Raw genomic sequence first — 19984 nt, forward strand, 5'->3', positions numbered from 1 at the left:
CCAGGAGGGGGAAAAAAAAAACACCATTGACGCCATGAAAACATATGATAACATCCTAAAGAATAAACGGAATCACTCTGATCATATCGTGCATTCTAAAGCTTTTGCATCATCTTCCAGAAACTTCTTAAAAGGTTAAATCAATGCACCAAAGGAAATGACGTTTCTCTGAAGAAATAGGATGAGCTCCACCATCCTAGCTGTAGTACTCAGAACAAAACGTAGCTGAGATCCTGAGTCTGGGATTTGTCTGTATGTATGTATCCCTCCTTCCCAACCCCAAGAATGTCCAGAATTTGAACTCCTTGTTCTTAAGGTAAGAGGGCTCTAACTCCGATCTCTTCGTAAGGAAGGCAGGTGGCAAACCCTGAGACGCTGGGCTGTCCCAGCAACTCTCCCATGCTGCACGCGGCAGTAGATGACTCTTGCCTCAGCAGTAACTGGAAATGACATCCGAGTGGCAGGGCATTAATTAGGAGCCAGTGAGATCTCCACTTGCATCTCAGTAATTTGCTACTCCTTTATTTCAACATTTAGCTTTAGGTTTAAAATATTTGCTAAGAAAGCAGAGAGGCGATTAACAGATTTTTAAATGTGTGCCATCGTTACACATTCTGTCAACAGCGTAAAAGGAAACTATACAGCATCAGTTACAAAATGGTTATGTCAGGCTTCGCAAACATTTCAATAAACCCTTTGCTGTGGTGCTACTGGACAGTAGAAAAGCAAAGCAGAAATGAACGAGAGCAGCCCAGCTCTTACAGTGCCGAGAAACCCCCTGGCTGCAGCTTCAGCCTGAGACTCTCGGGCAATTCTCCCACCTCTCCTTCCAGGTAGCAAGGAGAGCAGACAGAGAGAAACTGCAGCCCCCTAGGGGGAGGCCAGAAGGGACCCAATCCCAGGATACAGTCCTCGGGGCTGCTTCTAGAACTGCAAATATTCCCAGCTTCCCAAAGGCAGAGATGTTGACTATCTGGGTGGGGGTTAGTAGCATTGTCTCCCAGGGAATAAATTAACATTTGTTTTAAAAAAATCCTTTTTTAAAAAAAAAAAAAATTAGCTAGAGCTACCAGATTCTCTAAGAGCTTGGCCACCAATTGGATACGATGGTATTATTTTAAAATACTTTATTATGATTTTTATAGTAGTATTCCAACAGACTGTATTAAAGGCAGTGATCACTAACGCAGAACACGACAGGGGCTGGCAGCCAGGCAGCTCTCAGAATACGTGGCCTGTAGGGCCAGGGTCCTGACATGCATATGGGTAGTGCATACGCTGCTACCCTCAAAGCACAGGCTATGGAAGTGAAGGAGGAGACAGACACTGCTGTACCTCAGAAGCTATTTAATAAATATCATCCAAAACCAAAACGGAAAAGAAACCCTCCAGAGCACAACCACCTGAGGTCAACTGAATGTAATCTAGTTTATTCAACCGAAAATGGAGAGAGAGGGAAAATATTAAAACAACAAGAACAAAAGAGAGAGAGGAGAGAGAGCGCAATTCTTAACACTAGCAGTAAATAAATTTGTACAACAATTCAGTCTGTATAATAGGATGAAATAAATCTACATCTTTTCTTATTTCGGTGCTTTGAATTATACATACAAACAACAATTACAGGGACTTATTCACAAAGCATGTAGGCCTAGAAGTAACACTCCACACCCCTCGGTGACGAAGTGCGAGTCTTAACACCGGTTGCCCGGGAACTGGTTTCCTTTGCAGAGGCCCACAGCTTTGGACGAATGATTTCGCCTACGACATGTTTCTTTTATTTCTTTTTATCTTTTTTTTCTTTTTTTCTTTTTTTTTTTCCCCCCTCTTAATGCATCGAACAACTGTGGCCAGTGAAAGGAAACAAAACTGGCAGTCTGTCCATCTGGATTCAGACCTAGTTTCTTCTTAACTTCCACACTGCGTATATCCCCTATATTCCTTAAAATTCTCCGTGTCCTTCATGCTTTTCTTATAGCTACCCAGGTGCAGCAAAGTCTCCCTCGAATGTACAGTTATTTCTTACAATATAAGTTATATGCAATGTTCAGCGTTTTTTATTTATTTATTTTTCACAGCACTAGAGACCCTGTTAAATAGGGAATATGAGTCTGAATGGCTTATTCACAAATGGGATCCAGATTCAGTGGTCGCAACAGAGACACCGCAGTGAGCTCCTTTGCCAAAGCGGCAACCATCGTTTCGCTTTCTGCCTTCGAAAACATCCGTCGCGTTGAGGCTTCATGATACTGCTCCTGCAAAAACGCAAGTAGAATAGAAGGGATCGGAGGGACTCTCTCACTCAGAGACCTGTACACGGCGGGCCGGGCTCTAGCCCATGGCGGTGACCATACTGGAGGGATGGTGAGGTCCGAAGGAGAGGCTGGACGGCGGGTGCATCGGCGTGGGCGTGGTCAGCATGTGGCTGGAGTGGCTGAACGGGGAGATGTGGCTCAGCGAGGACATGTGTCTGGACAGGGCGGCCGGGTTGAACGAGCTGCTCTTGGGGAAGTCCTCCAGCGTGTCGTGCACCTTTTTGCACTTTTTGGATTTGCTAGACATTTTTCGGTTTCTGGTCTGGATGCCTTCCTTCTTCATAGTCAGGGGTCTGTTAATCTAAACAAAGATCAATTTTTTGGTTTTTTTTTTTACTTTTTTTGCTGCCTTTCAAAGGGCACAAGCGTTCTCCTACACCGACAGGGTTCCGCCAGCCTCCCCAGGCCAGGCATCTGTTTCAGTTTCAGTCACCCCTTCCTCCCCGCCCACCCCCACCCCCCACCCCCCACCTTCTCGAAGGCTTCCTTCTCAAAAAGACAAGTCCTACAGAGTGGGGGGGGGGGGGCAGGGGCGTTCTGACCATCAGCCTCCATGGCTTCCTGACACCAAGGGATCTTAGGTGGGGTGCCCCACCGAGAATTCAGCAGCATCAAGAATTTGGGGAGCACGACCTGACACCATGGCACAGGGGGTTGAGCCACCTCTTGTGATTGCCACTATCCACTACCCGGTGCCAGTTGAGTCCCAGCTGCCCCACTTTCAAACCAGTTCCCTGCTAATGATGCACCTTGGAAAGCAGCAGCAGATTTCCTGAGTGCTATGGCCCCCGCCACCCCTGCAGGAGACCTGGCTGGAGTCTGGACTCCCAGCTTCTGCCTGGCCCAGACCCAGCCATTGTGGCCATTTGGGGACTGACCCAGCAGATGGAAAATCTCTCTCTCTCTGTCTCTCTCTCTCTCTCTCTCTCTCTCGCACTCTTTCTGTGTCACTCTGGCTTTCAAATAAATCCTCAAAAAATAAGAATAATAATTTGGGGGGAAAACTGTCCTCAGGGAACTCCAAGGGCCCACCCACTATGATTATATTTTTCTGGTAGCTGAAATAGTATAACTTGTTTTGTTTCTTTACACTTTCCTTAGAAGAGTTAAGGCACCTGGCCTAGTGGTTAACATGTCCACATCCCATATCAGTGCCTGGGTTCAAGTTCCAGCTCCACCCCTGATTCCATCTTCCTACTAATATGCACCCTGGGAGGCAGCAGGTGATGGTTCAAGTGCTGGGGTCCCTGCCACCCACATGGGAGACCCGGATGGAGTTCCGGGCTCCTGGCAGAGCCCCGGCTGCTGTGCACATTGGAGGACTGAACGAGCAGATGGGAGTTCTGTCTCTCTGCCTAGCGACAAAATTTTTAAAAAATAATAAAATACAATAAATAGTTTGTGAGAGTAGAGGCTACTTGAATAATCTTCAAGAGGGAAGTACTGTTCTGTCTACCGATCTGATAACGCTGTCTTTGGACTTAGAAAGCACTGCCCACGTCATCAATCTTTTAAGTGTTTATCTGCCTTGGAGAAGCGGTGACTATAATGGCCTGCTAAGTAGTGTTTGGTTGCCTCCCTTGCATCCCCGGCCTTTGCACAATGAGAACTGCCGTAAAAGCTGCCCCTGGCATTTGCGTGCACGGAGGTCGCGCCTTTCCTGGCTGGCCCACGCCACGCACCAGCAGTGGAGAGCTGCAGTCTCCTCACTCCTAACGAGGCAAACCGCCACACGGCCGATCAGCAAGTATTTAATGCCCACTTGGAGTGTGCCAAGCACCATGTTAGCAAGAAGAATGCTCTTACCCTGCAACAGAAAGAGCAAGAAACCGAAGACAGACCCTCACTCTAAGGACCACTGGACTTCACACCCTGAGGCAGCCTACTACCCTCGCTTTCTCAATCAACTCATTTGTCTGGGCTCTGGGGCCCAGACTCAAAAAAAGGGACCCTATAAAGTAAACAGAGGCTAGTCCCCACAGAGAGACAGTGTCAAATTAACCTTGACAACAGAAATCCATGAGTAGCCAACTGCAGATCTGCCCATTTCCCAGTGACACACAGCAGAGACCCCAAGAGTCCACGTCTGGGTCCCAGTCATTCCCAACTTCTCGGATTCCAGCAGGGTTCTCAAGGACAGAGAAAGGGGGTCCCCTTAGCTGCAGACCCTCCCAAGTCCCAACGCTAGAAATGCCAATTAAGGAACCAAGGATCCAGTCGGCTATGCTGCCGAGAGGCTGAGCTTGATGTCCCATATGGAGGCCCCACCCGGAAGCTGACACCTATTCACCCCTGCACCAGAAAGGGTACGTGGGGCAGAGGAGGAAGAGCCGAGGAAGGTCATGGCCGGGAGAACATCTCAGGGCTCCTTCCTCAAAGTTATCATGGAGATAAAGATGCAGCCTGCAGAGATGACAAGAATCTACTCCCACATCACATCTCCCTAAGATAACGTCTGGATACACCAGCTTCCTACTCGGGTATCTAGATATACACAGCCAGATATCGAAATATAATATCTGGTTACACAGAGAGCCACACAGCCCCAGATAACTAGTCACAACACCACCCAGATACACTGATGGCGAGATAGGCAGTTATCTACACACCTAGATAAGAAGGAAGGAAATTATGGTATACACGTACCGATATCTGGATGGGCACAACAACACAGGACACGATGAAAATGTTAATAGATTATTATCTCTCTCGGTTAAATACCCAGAAATCGCCTCCTTTAACAAGCTAAGCCAGGGAAGACAGAAAAAGCCAACTTGAGGATGAGCTGCTTCTCTCTCCTAGGCACAGGAGCCTAGCTACGAAGGCGTAAATGTATTGAGATCGGACCCTAGTGAGACCAGATCTCATCACGGCTAACTAGTCAAAAAAATAATAATATGTATTTATATGACTAATTTCCCGTAATTCCTGCTTTCCATGGAAGTAGGAAAGAAATACACACATGTACACCATTAGTGATGATTTTGTTATATCCTGAAGTAAGAGAGTGTTTCGTTTCAGATGATTCTCCTATTCATCTTGATGCTACTGAACTCCCAGGAAAACCTGCTACTCTAAAATCGCTCCTCACTCTTCCTCTCTATCAGCCCCGTCACGGTGCAAACACTTCTTGATTTTCTGAGTCATAATTTCTTCAAGCAAGACTGAAATAAAAATCACCTCTGCCCTGTCTACACCAGGGGTCTATCTGAAGCCGGGTCGTAATCGAGAAGCCAGAAAGTTCTCGGAAAGCCATAAATTACAGCCCCCAGAACATCTTGATGGGCTGAGCTGACGCTGGCTTAGCTAATGAACACGAATGCCCCCTAATCTTCCAGATTTGAATCACAAATCTTATCTTCCGTGCAAGTGACAAGGAAATTTCCCAAAATGAAAATAAGACGTGAGTTTAACTGCTGGGGAATGTGTACAGCACAGTTTCCAAGATCTGAGGGAGAAACACGAGGTCAAATTTAAGACTCCAGGTTTATGAGCGCTGGGCACGGTGTGAGGGGGTGACCCTGTGGACAGGAAGCTGAGCAGGCCGGGTCCCTGGGAATCGCAGCAACCTGCTCCCCAAAGGCACCCTGAGAAGTTCTCTGTGACTCAAAGCTTCTCTCCACACGGCTTCCTCCTAAGTGCCCGGATGCTCCTGGGTAAGATGAGTTTACTGCCAGAACTGCCCCAAGCAAAAATCCCTGCCTCTTCCCGCTTCAGTCTCAGACTTTGCCAAAGTCAGGTTAGCAAAGAGATGCCAGGAGAATTAGAAAACACTAAGGGGAGAGAGAGAGAGAGAGAGCAGAGAGAGACATGTCCATTGTCTACTGCAGGATTAATGTAAACTTGAGGCCTCTTGGGGACTCACAACCTGTCGGCCAGCAAGAGTTGTTTGAGGGAAGGGGAGAAAATTACCGAACTTTTTTTTTTCTAAGGCAAAGATATTTTTAAAACTGGGAGGAGCCGAGACCAAAAGATGCGAAAAGAGCCCGCTCGCCCAGGTGACTGGCAACTCCCCCTCCAGCATGCTACACATGGAGAGAAAGCTGGGTTTCTTTTCCCTGCTCTGACACCATCCTTCCTTAGGAGCTCTGCATGCGAAAGCTGGTTGGGACAAAGACATCAGATGAAATCTCTCAGACATTTCATTTCATGCCTTTTAAACAGAGAATGCATTTAAAATTCCTAGCACAGGTCTCGCCAAGACTTTTTCTCTCCCTCAGTAACTAGATCGGTCCTCTCTCCTCTCTCGGTTGCAGGAATGCCTGTGCCACGCATGACAATTCTATTACCTTTCCCTCTTCCCCTCACACACACTCTCTTTCCCTTTTTGCAAAAAAAAAAAAAAAGTTGAAATGCCAGCAAACAGCAAAACATACCCCGGTGACATTTTTTGATGTCCAAGGGGAAGATTTTTTTTCCCCTTCCAAACCAGACGGGCCCACCAAGCGTATCAGATTGCCACACTGAAGGTCACATGTTCAAAACACCCCAAGTGAGTCATGTCGCTCGCTCTCTACAAACTCCTTGGAAATCTGCAAGGCTCATTTCAGCAAAGTTGTTTTCTCAACTAGATCCTACGGCATTCATTCTAGGGGGCCGCTGGTTTGGCCCCAAAGAAGAGAATCTAAACAGAGCATGGGTTCTGGAAGGGGCGACCGTGACACTTCTTACCGGGCGTCTCCCTAAAGGCAGCCCCAGTGGTGCCGCTCCCCGTCCCACTTACATTGTGCAGCTTGTAGTAGAGCCCGCAGGCATTGCACACAGGGTCCCCATTGGCATTCCTCCTCCAGAGGGTGGTCGTCGTGGTCTGACAGTTCGCACAGGAAGTCCCGGCTCTCCTGGCTGCCGACTGGGATGGCAGGGGGGAGGAGAGGGAAAGAGGGAGAGAGGGAGAGAGGGAGAGAGGGAGAGAGGGAGAGAGGGAGAGAGGGAGAGAGGGAGAGAGAGAGAGGCAAATCAAAACAAATGTTAAACGTGTAGTCATCAACACCATGCAGACAGGCTTTACCCAAAAAAAAAAAAAAAAAGCCAAAGAAAGAAATTCTCATTGAAATCAAAACTAGCAAGTAGCCCACATGAAAGTTATAAAGATCCCCAAAAGCTGCCTTCAGAAGAGAATGGCAGGCAATCCACTGGATGGGAGTGAGGGGACCCGCGTGACGTGGTCAGGGTTGAAGCTGCTGATCTCCAGGGCAGCCAGCATCACCTCCCTGGGACTGTCACCCTCCTCCTCCCTAGCCTAGCAAGTACACCAGAGGGTTAAGGGGTATGGGTAGCAACTTCCCATTAGCCAGACTGATTTTGGGCACCAGCCTTTCCAGCTGTCTCATTCACCAAGCCCAAGCCCACAAGAAGTCTTTAACTCCCAAGAGGATCTGTCGTCACACAGGCTACAGGACAGAGGGACAGCCCAAGCAGCACCAGCACGATCACAGGATGTCTGTGCGTGCAAGTGGCACACACTCCCGGGGGGCAAGACTTAGGAGGCACCGAGCAGGACACCCTGAGCTCGTAAGACCCTGGAGAACCTGCAGCAGTCCTAAGTGTACAGAGCCAGCACCCTCAGACTCTGGGACAGTCACCCTCTCTCTCTCCCGGTGGCCATCGGGGACTGAGACAAACTCCAACAAATACGGAATTGTTGCTATTCAACAGGAGTGCTGGCTCCCCTCCTCCTGCTCTTATCTCATTGCACCTTCGTGAAATTAGCTATTTCCTATTTTGCTGTTCACTTAGCAGAATGCTCGCAGGTCAAACATTAGTCTCAACTTGAATTTCAATTCCTTGGCGGTGGCCCTGCTTCCATTTCCTCTACAAAAGGAGACTTTCACTTTCCAACACATTCGAGTTTCTCAGGGAGTTATTCTCCCTGTCCATATTTAAAAAAAAAAAATTAAACTAAAAGGCTCTCAAAAGAAAATGCGAGTTGAATCACTTCTAACACGCACCTCTCTCTCTTCCTCACCTCTCCTCTGTAGAAAAAGATTTTAACTGCAAAATTATCCCTGCTCCTGGCCTCAAAAATATTTATCAAGGAAGGGGGAGGAATCCAGGTAGTTTTTAATCTGTGATCAAGAAAGCGCCGGTGTGGTTATAAAGCACGCAAGGAAAGCTACCGGGATCCTGGTGTGTTTCGATACTGTATTAAGCGGAACTGTTGGGCCAGGCACCCAACGCTGCCAGATATGGAAAACACAGTGGCAATCCTGAATTAACCAGACTGACTTCTTTTCTTTCTTTCAAAGCCACTAAATTGTTCCATAAATGGGCTCCTTTGGGCTAGAAACAGCAGAGCGATCACTTTTTTTTTTTTAAGTAACTTTTTAGCATTCCAAGGAACTGGACATTAAAAACAACCCCCATTTATCACAGGGGAAGTGTCTACTTTTCTGTTGTCTATCTACTTCAAAAATAACACACGAGGGGCCGAGAGCGCTAGTTCTCGCTCCACACCAGTACTTGGATACCTAAATAACTGATATGATTAGTGTGGTCTTCCCATAGTGCTTTTTTTTTTCCTCTAACAGAAATATTCAGGGACAGTTGACTGATGCGTCCTGAGGCCCTCAGACCTCCCCACCCAACAATTCCACATGCAGAGCGCAGCCACGTTATGCCAACGAGAAAATCGGTGCTGTCAGCGACGAAGGCCAGAGTGGAATTCCTTGCAGTGTACTGACAGCCACATAAACACAGGCGAGCAAGAAAATGCCTCCAGTCCCACAGACTCCACGCAAACTTTAGACAGTCTCTCGAAGCCACTATTTGGCTCCCTGGCAGGGACTATGAACAACAGCAAGTGCTCAATGGACAGAATACCCTGCCAGCGCTGGGGGCAGGGGTGGGGACCTATGGAGCTTCCCTGGAGTCATTTCGTCTAGCTGCCGCACTCATTTAATTCCATGTCGGGCATTTCACAGAAGAGCTGGCTCCGTTATGGGCTAGGGGTGGTCTTTAGCTAACCTGCAGGCAGCAAACAGGAATGGCAAGCTCTAACAACGGAGCTGGGGCAAAAGGACAGAAACACAGCAAAGGAAAAAAAAAAAAGATTCAGATGTTCAGAAGTCAAACATATTTAAGGAATTAAAAAACTATTTATCAAAGGTGTCGGTCTCCCTGTGTTATATAAATTCTAGGCAACTAACACCACCAAATTGCTCAGGGCAGCTGACTAAGAAAGAAAAGGCAGCTTAAAATGTGACAGCCAATGAATTATAAAATTAAGAGTAATTATTACTCAGAGTTCAAGAGGGTTCCTATAAAAACGAGGGGAGACAAAATGATGTAAGAAGGGAGTAGAACCATCCTCAGCCATCTGTACAGATGGAAGAAGAAAACCCAAGAAAATGTCAAACGACCTCTTACTCATCAATCGGGTATTGTCCGAGAGTTTTACCCTCTCTGCTTTTCCCTTCTTTATCTTAACAACAACAAAAAAACTAATGGTACCATGACTTAGTTTTAACAAGAAGGTTTCTGTTGTTAGTTTTCTTCCTTTTTTCTTTTTTTTTTTTTTTCATGACAGCCAGGTTTTGAGTGATTCAGAACATTCTTTTGTGGTGTGATCATACTCATTCAGTGCTCACACCTCCCGCCATATTTTTTTTTCAAACCCTTCTTGTTCTGGTATGTCCCAACATCTTGATGTTTAGGTTGGGGAAGCCGAGTTGTTGTTTATGAGTTATCTCTAGTGCTCAGATATCCGGCAGCTTTTTCCTAGGAAGTTAAGTTTCGCACATGCGAGCAAGGGGGAAAAAAAAATACCAAACTACACGAGGAGAAGCAGGGGGGAGGTTTGAGAAAGCTGGAGAAGAGGGCAAAGATCATGAAGAATAAAGCGGAGAGAGCTAGGGTTGCCAAAAATTAAAGTCATGTGGGCACTTCCATCCCTAGAAAGCTTTTCCTTTTTCTAAAGAGGATACGAAAGGTGTTGAGTTGCACTACGATCTGATGCGGAGGACAAATTATTCTTTAAAAAGAATACAGGGGCAGATCCCCCCCCCCCCCTTAGAATGTGACGGATGCTAATTCATCCATTAATCTCCACTGGGAAATCCCCCTCCTCCCCACTCTTGCTTGGTGAGAGAGCATGCTGATGTCCCGGCTGTGGTTAGAGCTGTCATCTGTCAGTTCTGTTTTTATTTCCCTCTGTCACATTCACTCACCCATCCAACCTGGCCTGAGTGTCCCACAACACACACTTCCAAGGGAACCCCTCCTGCTACTTCTCAAGTTCTCTCAACTACTCCTAATGCTCAAGATGTTTAAAAGTGGGGGGTGAGGGGGAGAGGGAGGACAGAAAAAAATTTAAAAAAAAACTGATCACCCTACGGACAGGTGTTCAGAGAGAAAACGAGACCAATTGCTAGGTGTGACCAAGAGGCAAGACAGGAGCCGCCAAACTTTTCCCCCAGGAATTGAGGGACAACCTCAACCCTGCAGAGCAAGAAAAAACGAAGAACAGTGCAAGAGGGTGCTGCTGCTGCTTCTGCAATGCAGTGAGTCGGTCCCATCCATCTCAAAGAACTAGCACAAGAAAGTCACCCAAAGCGTCCCGAGACTATGACATCGCCCCTCGGCGCCCACCTTCTGCGACTACTGCAGGAACAAGTTCTAGGTGGCTCCGGGGGCTTTCCGCTCAATCTGCATGCTAAATGACTTGTCTGTGCAACAGGGATCATCAATGCACCTGAAGTCAGCAGTCCTGGAACCACTGACACAATTATCCTATTAGAGAATCTCTGTCGGATTTGATAGCTGAGATGTCAGCCTTTTTAAAACTTGGAGAAGTAGCTTAAGAAACACGCAGAGACACAAAAATAGAGTTTTTCTGTATATCTAACTTGAAAACAGGGGAAAGGAAAAAAAAAAATAAAAAAGCCAGTCCCAAGCAAGCTGACATGATTTTGAGCAGCCCTGCCAATTTCCTGTAGAAAGCCGACCTTCCTGCAGGGCGGAAAGGCAATCCACAAATGGCGCGGATGGGACGGCTCCTTCCCAGGCAGAACTTACCAGCCTTCGCTTGGGCTTGATGAGGGGCCGGTTCTGTCCGTTCATTTTGTGGTAGAGTCCGCAGGCGTTGCAAAGGTAGTGCCCGGTCCCATCGCGCCGCCACAAGGGGGTCGAGGTCGCCCCGCAGTTCACACACTCCCTGCCTTCTGAAAACAAGAACACGGATAAGTCACTTCTGGAAGGCAGACACACCGAAAAGCGGCCCGCGACGAACGAGCAGAGGAAAGCTCAAAACTCCCCTTGCTTGCTGCCTCGTTTGGGGGGCACATGTGCACCCCTGAGACGCCCCCCCCCCCCCACTAAGGAACAGCAGAACCATTCTCCTATACGGCCACACATCGCAGCGGAAGACGGCAGGTGAAGAAATAGCAACAGAACCCTGGCCTGATCGGAAAGACCAAGCTGACCCACGGAGGAAGGCCGATTCCAAGCGGAAAGACTTCCCCGGGAAAACGTTGAGCCAAAAGCAAAGACACCCCCTTCCACGTCCCTCAAAGAAGACAAAGGCGTCCCGCGGTCAGCACTGGCTCTGTCTATGGGGATTGATTAAGTAATGAAGAGGAGGATGGAAGAGGAAGATGAAGCAAAGGCTAGATAGATAACACAGACCGATGTGCAGACTGATGGATGGGCTGATGGGCTAGAGCAGCTACGGCCTCAGAGTTCACTTCCAAGAAAATCAGAAATGTCCCTGGCTACGCGCTAACACTTTTACGGCTCTCTTCCCCACGGCTTGCCACTCCAGCCCCAGCCGGCCGGCCCAGGGGCTGTGGAAGGGAAATACAGTGTAAACTGTAGACAGGGGCTCTGGAGGAGGAGGAGGCGGAGGAAGGGGAGCCCACACCCAAGGGAAGGGAAGGGTCGAGCAGGACAGGGTGCCCATCAGAGGAAGACCTAGAAACCAGAGCAATCAACACAGAAGGGGCTCTCGGCCAGCTCATTACCTAAGGCCTGCCTGCCGTGTCTGCTTCCAAAAACACAAACAAGCAAAATAAACAGAAAACTGGCCAGGGCCAGGTTCAGCTGACTGCCATTCACTCCTACAGCCGGGGCAGCAGAGTGACCCAAGATGCCCCCCCCCCCCCCGAAAGGTCCCTGGCCGAGTCCTTTAGGACACGAGGAGGCTTTCTTTCCCACTAACTCCTGCAAGAGGACGCTGCCTTCTGGAAGACTCTCCTCCACTTCCAGGGTCGGGGGGGAGGGCTCAGGGGCTGGGACCCCGATTCCTGCAGGACTCATGTTGGTACCCCCCAGAGAGGGGTGACCCAGGGGCTAGGAGGGAAGACGCCGGACAGGGACTAAGGAAAGAACAAGGGCCCCTCAAGAAGATTCTGGTGTCAGCGATTAATCACTGACCGCCAACCGACCAGGAAGACTGGAGCGGTGTGGGGAAGAGAAAGTAGAAGGTGTCGGGGAATTCTAACCAGCTCTAAGAGGAGGAAAAGTCGGCCCGGGCAGCCCGGGGACCGCTGAGGCCTTTGGGAAAGCCCCCCACCCAGAGCAAGCACGAGGGAACTGGGGCAGTGCACACGGAGGGGCTGTGGCCTTCTCCAGGGACAGGTTCTGCAGGAGAGCTGAGAACACGAGGGTCCCGCCCACTCTCCGCTGAGTGTCAGGTCGGGGCCCAGTACTTTTCTGGTCTTATTTGTTGTTCCAAAATTGTCTTGAGGAGTTCCAAGAATTTTTTTTTCCCTCCAGCTTCCAAAAGGGGGTCTTAAGTCTTCCGGGGGGTGGGGATCCTACAGAGAGTTTTCACCAGGTCTAAGAGCCCCCTACAAGTGATATTATTCAAATGCCTTGCCCTCGGGGCCTGCCGAGACATTCCAAGGTGCCCAAAAGCTCTTCTTGGCTCTGGGGTTGTACGCCTTTCATTTTGGGGGTCAGGAGCCCCTGGGAGGCCTGCAGGAAAGAGGAGTGGGCGAGGAGGTGCCAGCGGCAGCCCGAGCTCAGAGGCCGCAGGCCCTGGTGCTCCTGCGTCCCAAGCGGGCACTGGGGCAGCCCCATCTGGGGGCAGCAGCACTGACCCTGATCCAGCTGGGGCTGCCAAGCCCACCCCCCAAATCCTGCCCAGACAAGGCTCTTAATGTTCCTGTCCCACACACGCGCACACACACAGGCACAGGGGGTTCCCGGCACCCTGGCACTGCGGGGGCGGGCAGGGGGACCCCCAGCCTGCTGCAATCGCTCTGATTTCCTTTCCTTTTTCAAGCAGGGCGGAGGATGGCAGCTTCCTTTTCAGAAAGCTAGCGACAGACACCACCTCTCGGGGAACGCTCTGCCCACTGGAGCAATTTTCTGTCCCGAGTCACTCCGCAAGTGTGCGATGGCCTTGTGTGGGCTTTTCTTTCTCTTTCCTCCTTGCTGCCTCTAGTCTGTCACTTCAGCAAACAGGCAATTTTCCTACTGGAGGCCCCCGGCTCTTCTCCTGCTGTCTGTCTGCCCGGGTCCTCAGCACCCTGCCTACTGAGAGCTGCTCAGACACCTCTCTCTTCCGTGACAAGAACCACAGAGCTGGGAGGACGCTTGCCATTTCACAGCCATTTTCAAGTGGCCCTTGGCTCCCTGGACTGCAACTCTGCCACCAGGTAACATGAACAGGGTAGGAGCAGGGCAAGGAAAATGGCTCACTGGAAGGTGGAGGAAGGGGCCCAGAGCCAGGGGGGGGAAAAAAAAGGTTGGAGAGCTAAGACATGGGCCTTTTGCAAAAACAAAAACAAAAAAACAAAACAAAGCAAACAAAAAAAAAAGGCTTTGTCTTTTGTGTGCACAGCGAGATCCCAGCACTGAAAGCCTGGGCGTTTAAGAAAGCAATAGGCGCCCTAACCACAGCTTCAACCGTTTCTCCAAAATGCAGCAGCAGCAGCAGTCAGTGCAGTCAGTCCCCTCCTTCAGCGAACGCTTTGCAACGAGGTTTGAAAAAGAAAGAAAAGCAAGCAACCACTAAAACCAAGAGAATCCCCCCCTTCGAGAATTCCCACCACATCCACCCCTCTACACACACACAGCCGGGGCTCCTGGAAACTTCCCTGCCACGCTCCCAGAAGTCCCCCACCCCCATCCCCAAGCCGGGCAGGTGTGAGGGCTCTGGGTTTGGAGGGCCGTGAAAAAGGCCTAGAAGGAGGAAGTAAAAGGTCCATCTCAATGGCCTCCTCCCCCTACCCCGCCGTGCCAAAAAAATAAAATAGGTGTCTAGGTATTTCCAGCCCCGGTTTAGGAAAAACTACAGCTCTTTGCCTGCCCCCTCCTCCCTCCATGTTCAGTCTTAAGGAAAGACGGGAGAGAAAGAGAAGCACTAAACCCAAGGCGGAAAGTGCACCCAGAAATGAGGGCAGAGAAACCAGAGTCTTCGGGAAAAGTCAGTCTGTCCCCTCCCCCCCCACCCTAACCGCCACCTCAGCCTCAGAGACCACGCTCTCCCCCCTACCCCAACCCTCACAGCCCTACCAGAAAAGAGGATTTAAAAAAAAAAAAAAAGACATTGCAACCTCAAAATGCACAGGTTGGTTCTCTTTGCCTCCAGCCAAGTCTCCCTGCAACCCATTTATCTCCAGCGCTCTGGCAGCCAGCCCCGAGGTCCCCGACAAGGCACCCCTGCCCGCCCTGCCGCCAGCCGGTAGCTTGGCTCTGCGGCTCTGCCCTCCTCTCTCTCTCTCTCTCTCTCTCTCTCTCTCTCTCTCTTTCTCTCTCTCTCTCTCTCCACAGCTAGCCCACCTCCCTCTCCCTGCTGCCTACTTTCATGTACTGAACACGCAGGTCTGAGTTTTGCTGTCAGCCTAACCGCATCCGGACTCTATTAAAGTTCCTGGCTCGGGATAAACAATGCAACTGTCGCGTGCAGCAGTCTGAAAATAATTGGATTAGCTAAAACATATCAACTAAATAGAGACAGTCCTGCTCAGGCAGTCGCAGTGAATGTCACCCTGGAAAAAAAAAAAAAAACAACCCTGAAAGCCGATCTCATGGTCACTGGGCTCCCACAAGCCTGCCTCCCTTCGAAGTGTTTCAAAGGGGGCAACTTTCCGAGCTCCGCTTCGGGCCGGCTCACCTCGCCCTGCAGACACGGAGCCATTCTCTCTGTCGCTGTCTCCCTAGGGTCTACACAGACAGAGGGCAGAGGCCAGACAGACAGAGGGCAGAGGCCAGTCACAGCGGACCGGAGCCGAGCCGCCTACCCCCAATACGGACGCGCCTTAGGAGACAGAACAAGAACCTTCACAAAATCGTGTGTCCCAAAGACCGTGACAGGCTTCTCGCCTAGAATCCTTCGCTCGCATCTGACTCAACTGCTTTGCTTAGAAACAAAATCGGTGAGGGATGATTTTATGTTTAAAGCAAGCCTCCTGTGTGTGTTTGGTGAGTCTACACCAATAGAATAAACACGCAGCAGTGTCTCTAGCCAGCGTCTGCTTTTTGGGAAGAGGGTAAGCGGAGGAAGCAGAGCCCACGCTCCCCTTTGAATGGATGCACACTCCTCCCTCGCCCAACTTCCTGCCCTTGCAGGTACCGAGCCCCACAAGGCACCACAGGTAGCTGATTGCCATGCAGTTGTTTCCCTAGCACCAAAGTGAGGTTCTCAGCGGCCCCCCTTGCCCAGCCCCAGAATCTGGGTGCTGCTTTTGCTAGGATCCCGCATGCCCCACAAAATGTTCTGTGCTTCCACGTGGACGGCACCCACGTCCTACAGGGAAGATTGCGCTCTGCTACCCACCCTGTGGCCCCCTTGGAGCTGGGCGGGAGAGCGACAGTCCCACTGACAAAGGCCACAGCAGGGTCACAGGAGGGACCCGTGTTTGTTTAGGTTTCAGGAGGTTTCGTTTTAGCATTAAACACTAAAGGCTTATTCCCATGGCCTTTATTCCATTTGGTCTTGGAAACCGACTCTGGCGTCCCAGAACTGTGTCTTGCTCCAGGCAGGAGCCCCCATAATTTTTGCTTTGTTTGTCTTTCCCCTTTCCCCGGCTCATTGTGGCAGGTTTGAAAGCAGATCCCACATTCCCTCTGCTTCCACAGCCTGGAACGAGATAGCAGAGGACACTCGCCATGCTTGTCCTCCCTGGCCGGGGGCCTGCAAAAACGGGCAAGAAATCCAGGCTGGGCAGGGCTGGGATTACCCATTCCCCGGGCTCCCCTTTCGGGTGGGCTCCCTGCTCCGGCCCGGGATTCAGGGGCAAAGGGAGGCGGGGAGGTAGGCAAAGGCTTCCCGCAGGGAGAGGCGGTTTCCTACCTGTGCTGGACCGCGCCTTGGGCCGCGACTTACATCCGAAGCCAGTGGGGGAGCCGCCCAGCAGGCTGCTGGGCGGGAAGAGTCCGGAGCTGTATTCGGGCACGTAGGGCGGGTAGGTGGTGATGGGGTGGTGGGCCGACGACGAGGCCCCGGCCAGGGCGGGCATGCTGCCGCGTGAGTGCGACGCCTCCAGCTTCATGCTGTCGGGCAGCGGCACCTGGTACTTGAGGCACTCTTTTTCGTCCTGCCGGGCAGAGCCGGCCGAGCCCGGAGTGGACAGGGACGGGTCCGGGGAGACGTCCTTCGGCGGCGTGGGCGGGAAGGTGAAGAGGTGCGGGCTGGAGTGGCCGGCCGACAGGGACGACGACGAGGCCGGGGGGTAGACGGAGAGCGGCCCCGGGGAGCCGTGGTGGATGGACGTCTTGGAGAACGGGCTGAGGTTCCAGGGCGAGGCGGTGTGGTGGCTGCCCAAGGCTTTCCCGCCGTCCAGCCAGGGCAGGGACCCGTGCAGCAGAGGCGGGCGGCACACCTGGCTCCCTGCGGCGGCAGCGGCGAAGGCACAGACAGGGAAGGAGTGGGAGAGAAACATGCGGGTCAGAGCGGCCCTCGGACACACACCCGGGCACCCCCAGCCCCCAGGGTAGCAAAACCCCAAGCACCAACAGGGACCTGTGCTGGGGCTCACTCTGTCTAATCCGAGTGGCCCCCGAGGGTCCCTGGCCAGCACACCTCGGGGTAGGGGGCAGCGGCTGTCGACTCCCCCTCCCACGTGGCTGTCCCATCAAATGCACCAAGGGCCTGTGCCTGCCACCCGGGAGGTGCCACGAAGGAGTGGAGAAGGGTCCTTTTGACTTACTGGCATCTACAGATAGGCCTCTAAATCACCTCCCCTGAGGTCCCTCTCCAGAACCTAACTTGATTTATTGGTTTCCTTCAATGGCCCAGAGTTTCCCATCCCGCCTTAATCCCAACCAGCCAGATAAGAGAGCCAGCTGTGAGTGATGAGGCCTGAGGAACGGAGCCCGGCCACACCAGGGCTCAACACCAGGAGCAGAACCCCCCCCCCCCCATCCTATGCAGAGCTCCCAATAAGACTTGGGAAAGGAATAAGGGCACATTTTAGGGTTCCTTCCAGAAACCGAATTCAGCACTTGCTCAAAATTCACAAGGATGCTTGGGACAGCCCTGAAATGGGATCTGCAATGAAATTCTTGCTCGGGCTGGTGGGAGAAAAGTTTCCAAAGCCGGACCCTGGCAGGGCAGTTTCTCCTGTTTTTCTCACCCTCCCAAAACCTATTGGGAAAGAAAAACCAAATAAGCCCCCATTGGGTCCTCAAGACAGCAATTCCACCGATTCCACCGCTGGACGGTGTGAACGTTCACCTGAATGCCTGAGACACTGTGCGAATTTTAAACCGAGAACACCTCCTGCACTGAGCGATTTGGCCTTCATTGCAAGTACTCGCTTTTAAGGTGACCATAACTTCTCCAAGTGCCCGCACTCAGAACAGAACAAACTGCAAATGCAAACCACCAGCTTATAGATCTTTGCATCCAGCACCTGCCTCAGCAGTTGCCATTCTGTTCAGCCATTAAGAACAATACTGAAACTAAAATCATAAGAGAGAGGAAGGGGAGGGGGATGAGGGGGAAGGAGAGTTCTCTGAATACCAAGGGTTAAGATTCACATTATGCAGGAAGTAGAATAGTAAATAATATTAAGCCTGCATCGACCACATTTCCACTTAACTGCTGATGTGCACACGACCCAGGCGAAGAGCGCCCCATTCGCAGAAACCCTGGCGACAGCGGGGCACAGGACGCCTGCTGCCGGGGAGGCTGTGCCATCGGGCGCCCAAGCCGGCTCTGGGTAGGGGTACCCAGGCAGACCTCGGCCTAGCTAGACCTCATGTTTCCTCCAGCCCCATGTTTTGTTCCTATTTCTTTAGGAAGATAAACTTTCAGCTGGGAACGTGTCAGAAGCTTTCCCAGCTAACTCTACAGGCCTGCGTTTGTTTCTTTTTCTTCCTTCCTTCCTTCTTCTTTTTTTTTTTTTTTTCTTTAACTATCAGAAATCTCCTAAACTTCTCAAGGTGAAAGGGTGTGGGAGGAGGCATTTGGAATGGCTAAAAGAAACCTTGATGTGTCCTAAATCTTGTGTGAAAGCCTTATTATGGTACCGTGGTAGGCCTGACGACAGGGTAAGGCAAGGGCTACAGGCAGGGAGGCAACCCGAAAGAGGCAGGAAAATTCTGTGCAGCCGGGAATCCCGGACACCTGAAATCCCTCAAAATGAAGTCTTTCCTCCTAAAACTCCTTCAAAGCCCCAGAGTTCCATTTTCAAAATCAAGAGGCAGGAAACCTGCCTGCAAACCACTAGCCTACAAAATGCACGAGTTTCGCGGGGTTGCAGGGAAAAGGCCACAGAGGGGTGTGAGTACATAAAACTCCCGGGTCTTTCTAAAAATCAACGCCGAGAGAAACAAATGGAGCCAGGCGCCCTGGAGCCCCCACCTAGGCAGAACTACCGGGGCGGGGGGTACCAAGGGTGCGAGCTGGGGAGGACCAGAGCCCGAGGCCGCCCGCAGAGGCAGAGCGCGGGCGCCGCGCGCCTGGACCTCCCGCGCCGCGCAAGCCGCGGCTGCACCGGGGCGGGAGGGCTGCAGCTCAGCGCCCGCCAGGTGAGCGCCAGGCCCTGGGGAGAGACCGGCAGCCGAGAGCCGCCTGCTGCCACGCTCTTTAAAAAACATACTCTCTCGACAAGCGACACGGCCTCCTCGCCCATTTCCGGGCCCCTCGTTTGTTTTTTGTTTTTTGTTGTTTTTCTTTTCTTGTAAATGAACCAGTAACTGCACCTGGGGGCTTTCGCTCGGTGTCCCGGCAGCGCCCGGTCCGTCCTTCCCAACCTCTCTCCATGCCCGGGGGCGCGGGTGTGGGACTCACCGTGGTGGGTCGGAGGGTACCTCTGCACCGTGGCCCTGACGGAGTTTCCGTAGTACGGCGGGACGTGGTTGCCTTGCCCGTCGATGTTAAAAAGTACATCCACCTCCTCGGGCAGTGGGTACTGCGCCGGGTCCATGTACGAGTGGCCGAGGCCCGGGTGGTGCGTGTCCGGGTGCTGCCCGTTGAGGACCGCCGGGTGGTGGTGGCTCACCCAGCGCGGCTGGTCCGCCGTCACCTCCATGGCCTCGGCTGCGCTCGCGCCCTCTGGCCGGGCCGGGAACCCGCGCGCGGAGAGGGAGGGCGGTCGACCTGGGAGGTCGCGGGGCTCCTGTCGTCGGCGGGCGGGGAGAGGGGCTCCTTTTTTTTTTTTTTTTTTTTTTTTTTTTTTTTTTTTTTTAGTGATTTGTTTTCACTGGGGCAGCGGAAGGCTGGGGAGGAAAGGAGAGCAAACGGAAGGAGTTGGAGGACAAAAAATCTTGGAGAGGTAATT

At 51.6% G+C, this 19984-nt stretch overlaps 1 protein-coding gene across 2 annotated transcripts; it reads right to left on the reverse strand.

The window, feature by feature from the left end:
- Positions 1 to 2331: 2331 nt before the first annotated feature.
- Positions 2332 to 19735, reverse strand: GATA3 (GATA binding protein 3). 2 transcript variants are annotated; one of them, XM_062211423.1, is made up of 5 exons: positions 19495 to 19735; positions 16552 to 17088; positions 11328 to 11470; positions 7039 to 7164; positions 2332 to 2616 (listed from the first exon to the last, which is right to left on the reverse strand). In XM_062211423.1, the coding sequence occupies exons 1-5, from the start codon at positions 19733 to 19735 to the stop codon at positions 2332 to 2334; spliced, it is 1332 nt and encodes a 443-aa protein (XP_062067407.1). The 2 variants fall into 2 exon arrangements, with proteins under 2 accessions (XP_062067407.1, XP_062067406.1); XM_062211422.1 differs by having other exon boundaries at positions 11328 to 11473.
- Between the last annotated feature and the right edge of the window lie 249 nt (positions 19736 to 19984).

Source organism: Lepus europaeus, chromosome 14, assembly GCF_033115175.1.
Source record: "Lepus europaeus isolate LE1 chromosome 14, mLepTim1.pri, whole genome shotgun sequence".
Taxonomy (NCBI): Eukaryota; Metazoa; Chordata; class Mammalia; order Lagomorpha; family Leporidae; genus Lepus; species Lepus europaeus.

What these genes read in the sequence shown, in the direction of transcription:
- GATA3 (XM_062211422.1), bottom strand. Translation starts at nt 19,735, where the DNA reads ATGGAGGTGACGGCGGACCAGCCGCGCTGGGTGAGCCACCACCACCCG. An exon ending in GTACCCTCCGACCCACCACG is followed by an intron (nt 17,089 to 19,494) that starts GTGAGTCCCACA and finishes CTGCCGCCGCAG; the next exon opens with GGAGCCAGGTGTGCCGCCCG. An exon ending in TCAAGCCCAAGCGAAGGCTG is followed by an intron (nt 7,165 to 11,327) that starts GTAAGTTCTGCC and finishes CTGCCATCCCAG; the next exon opens with TCGGCAGCCAGGAGAGCCGG.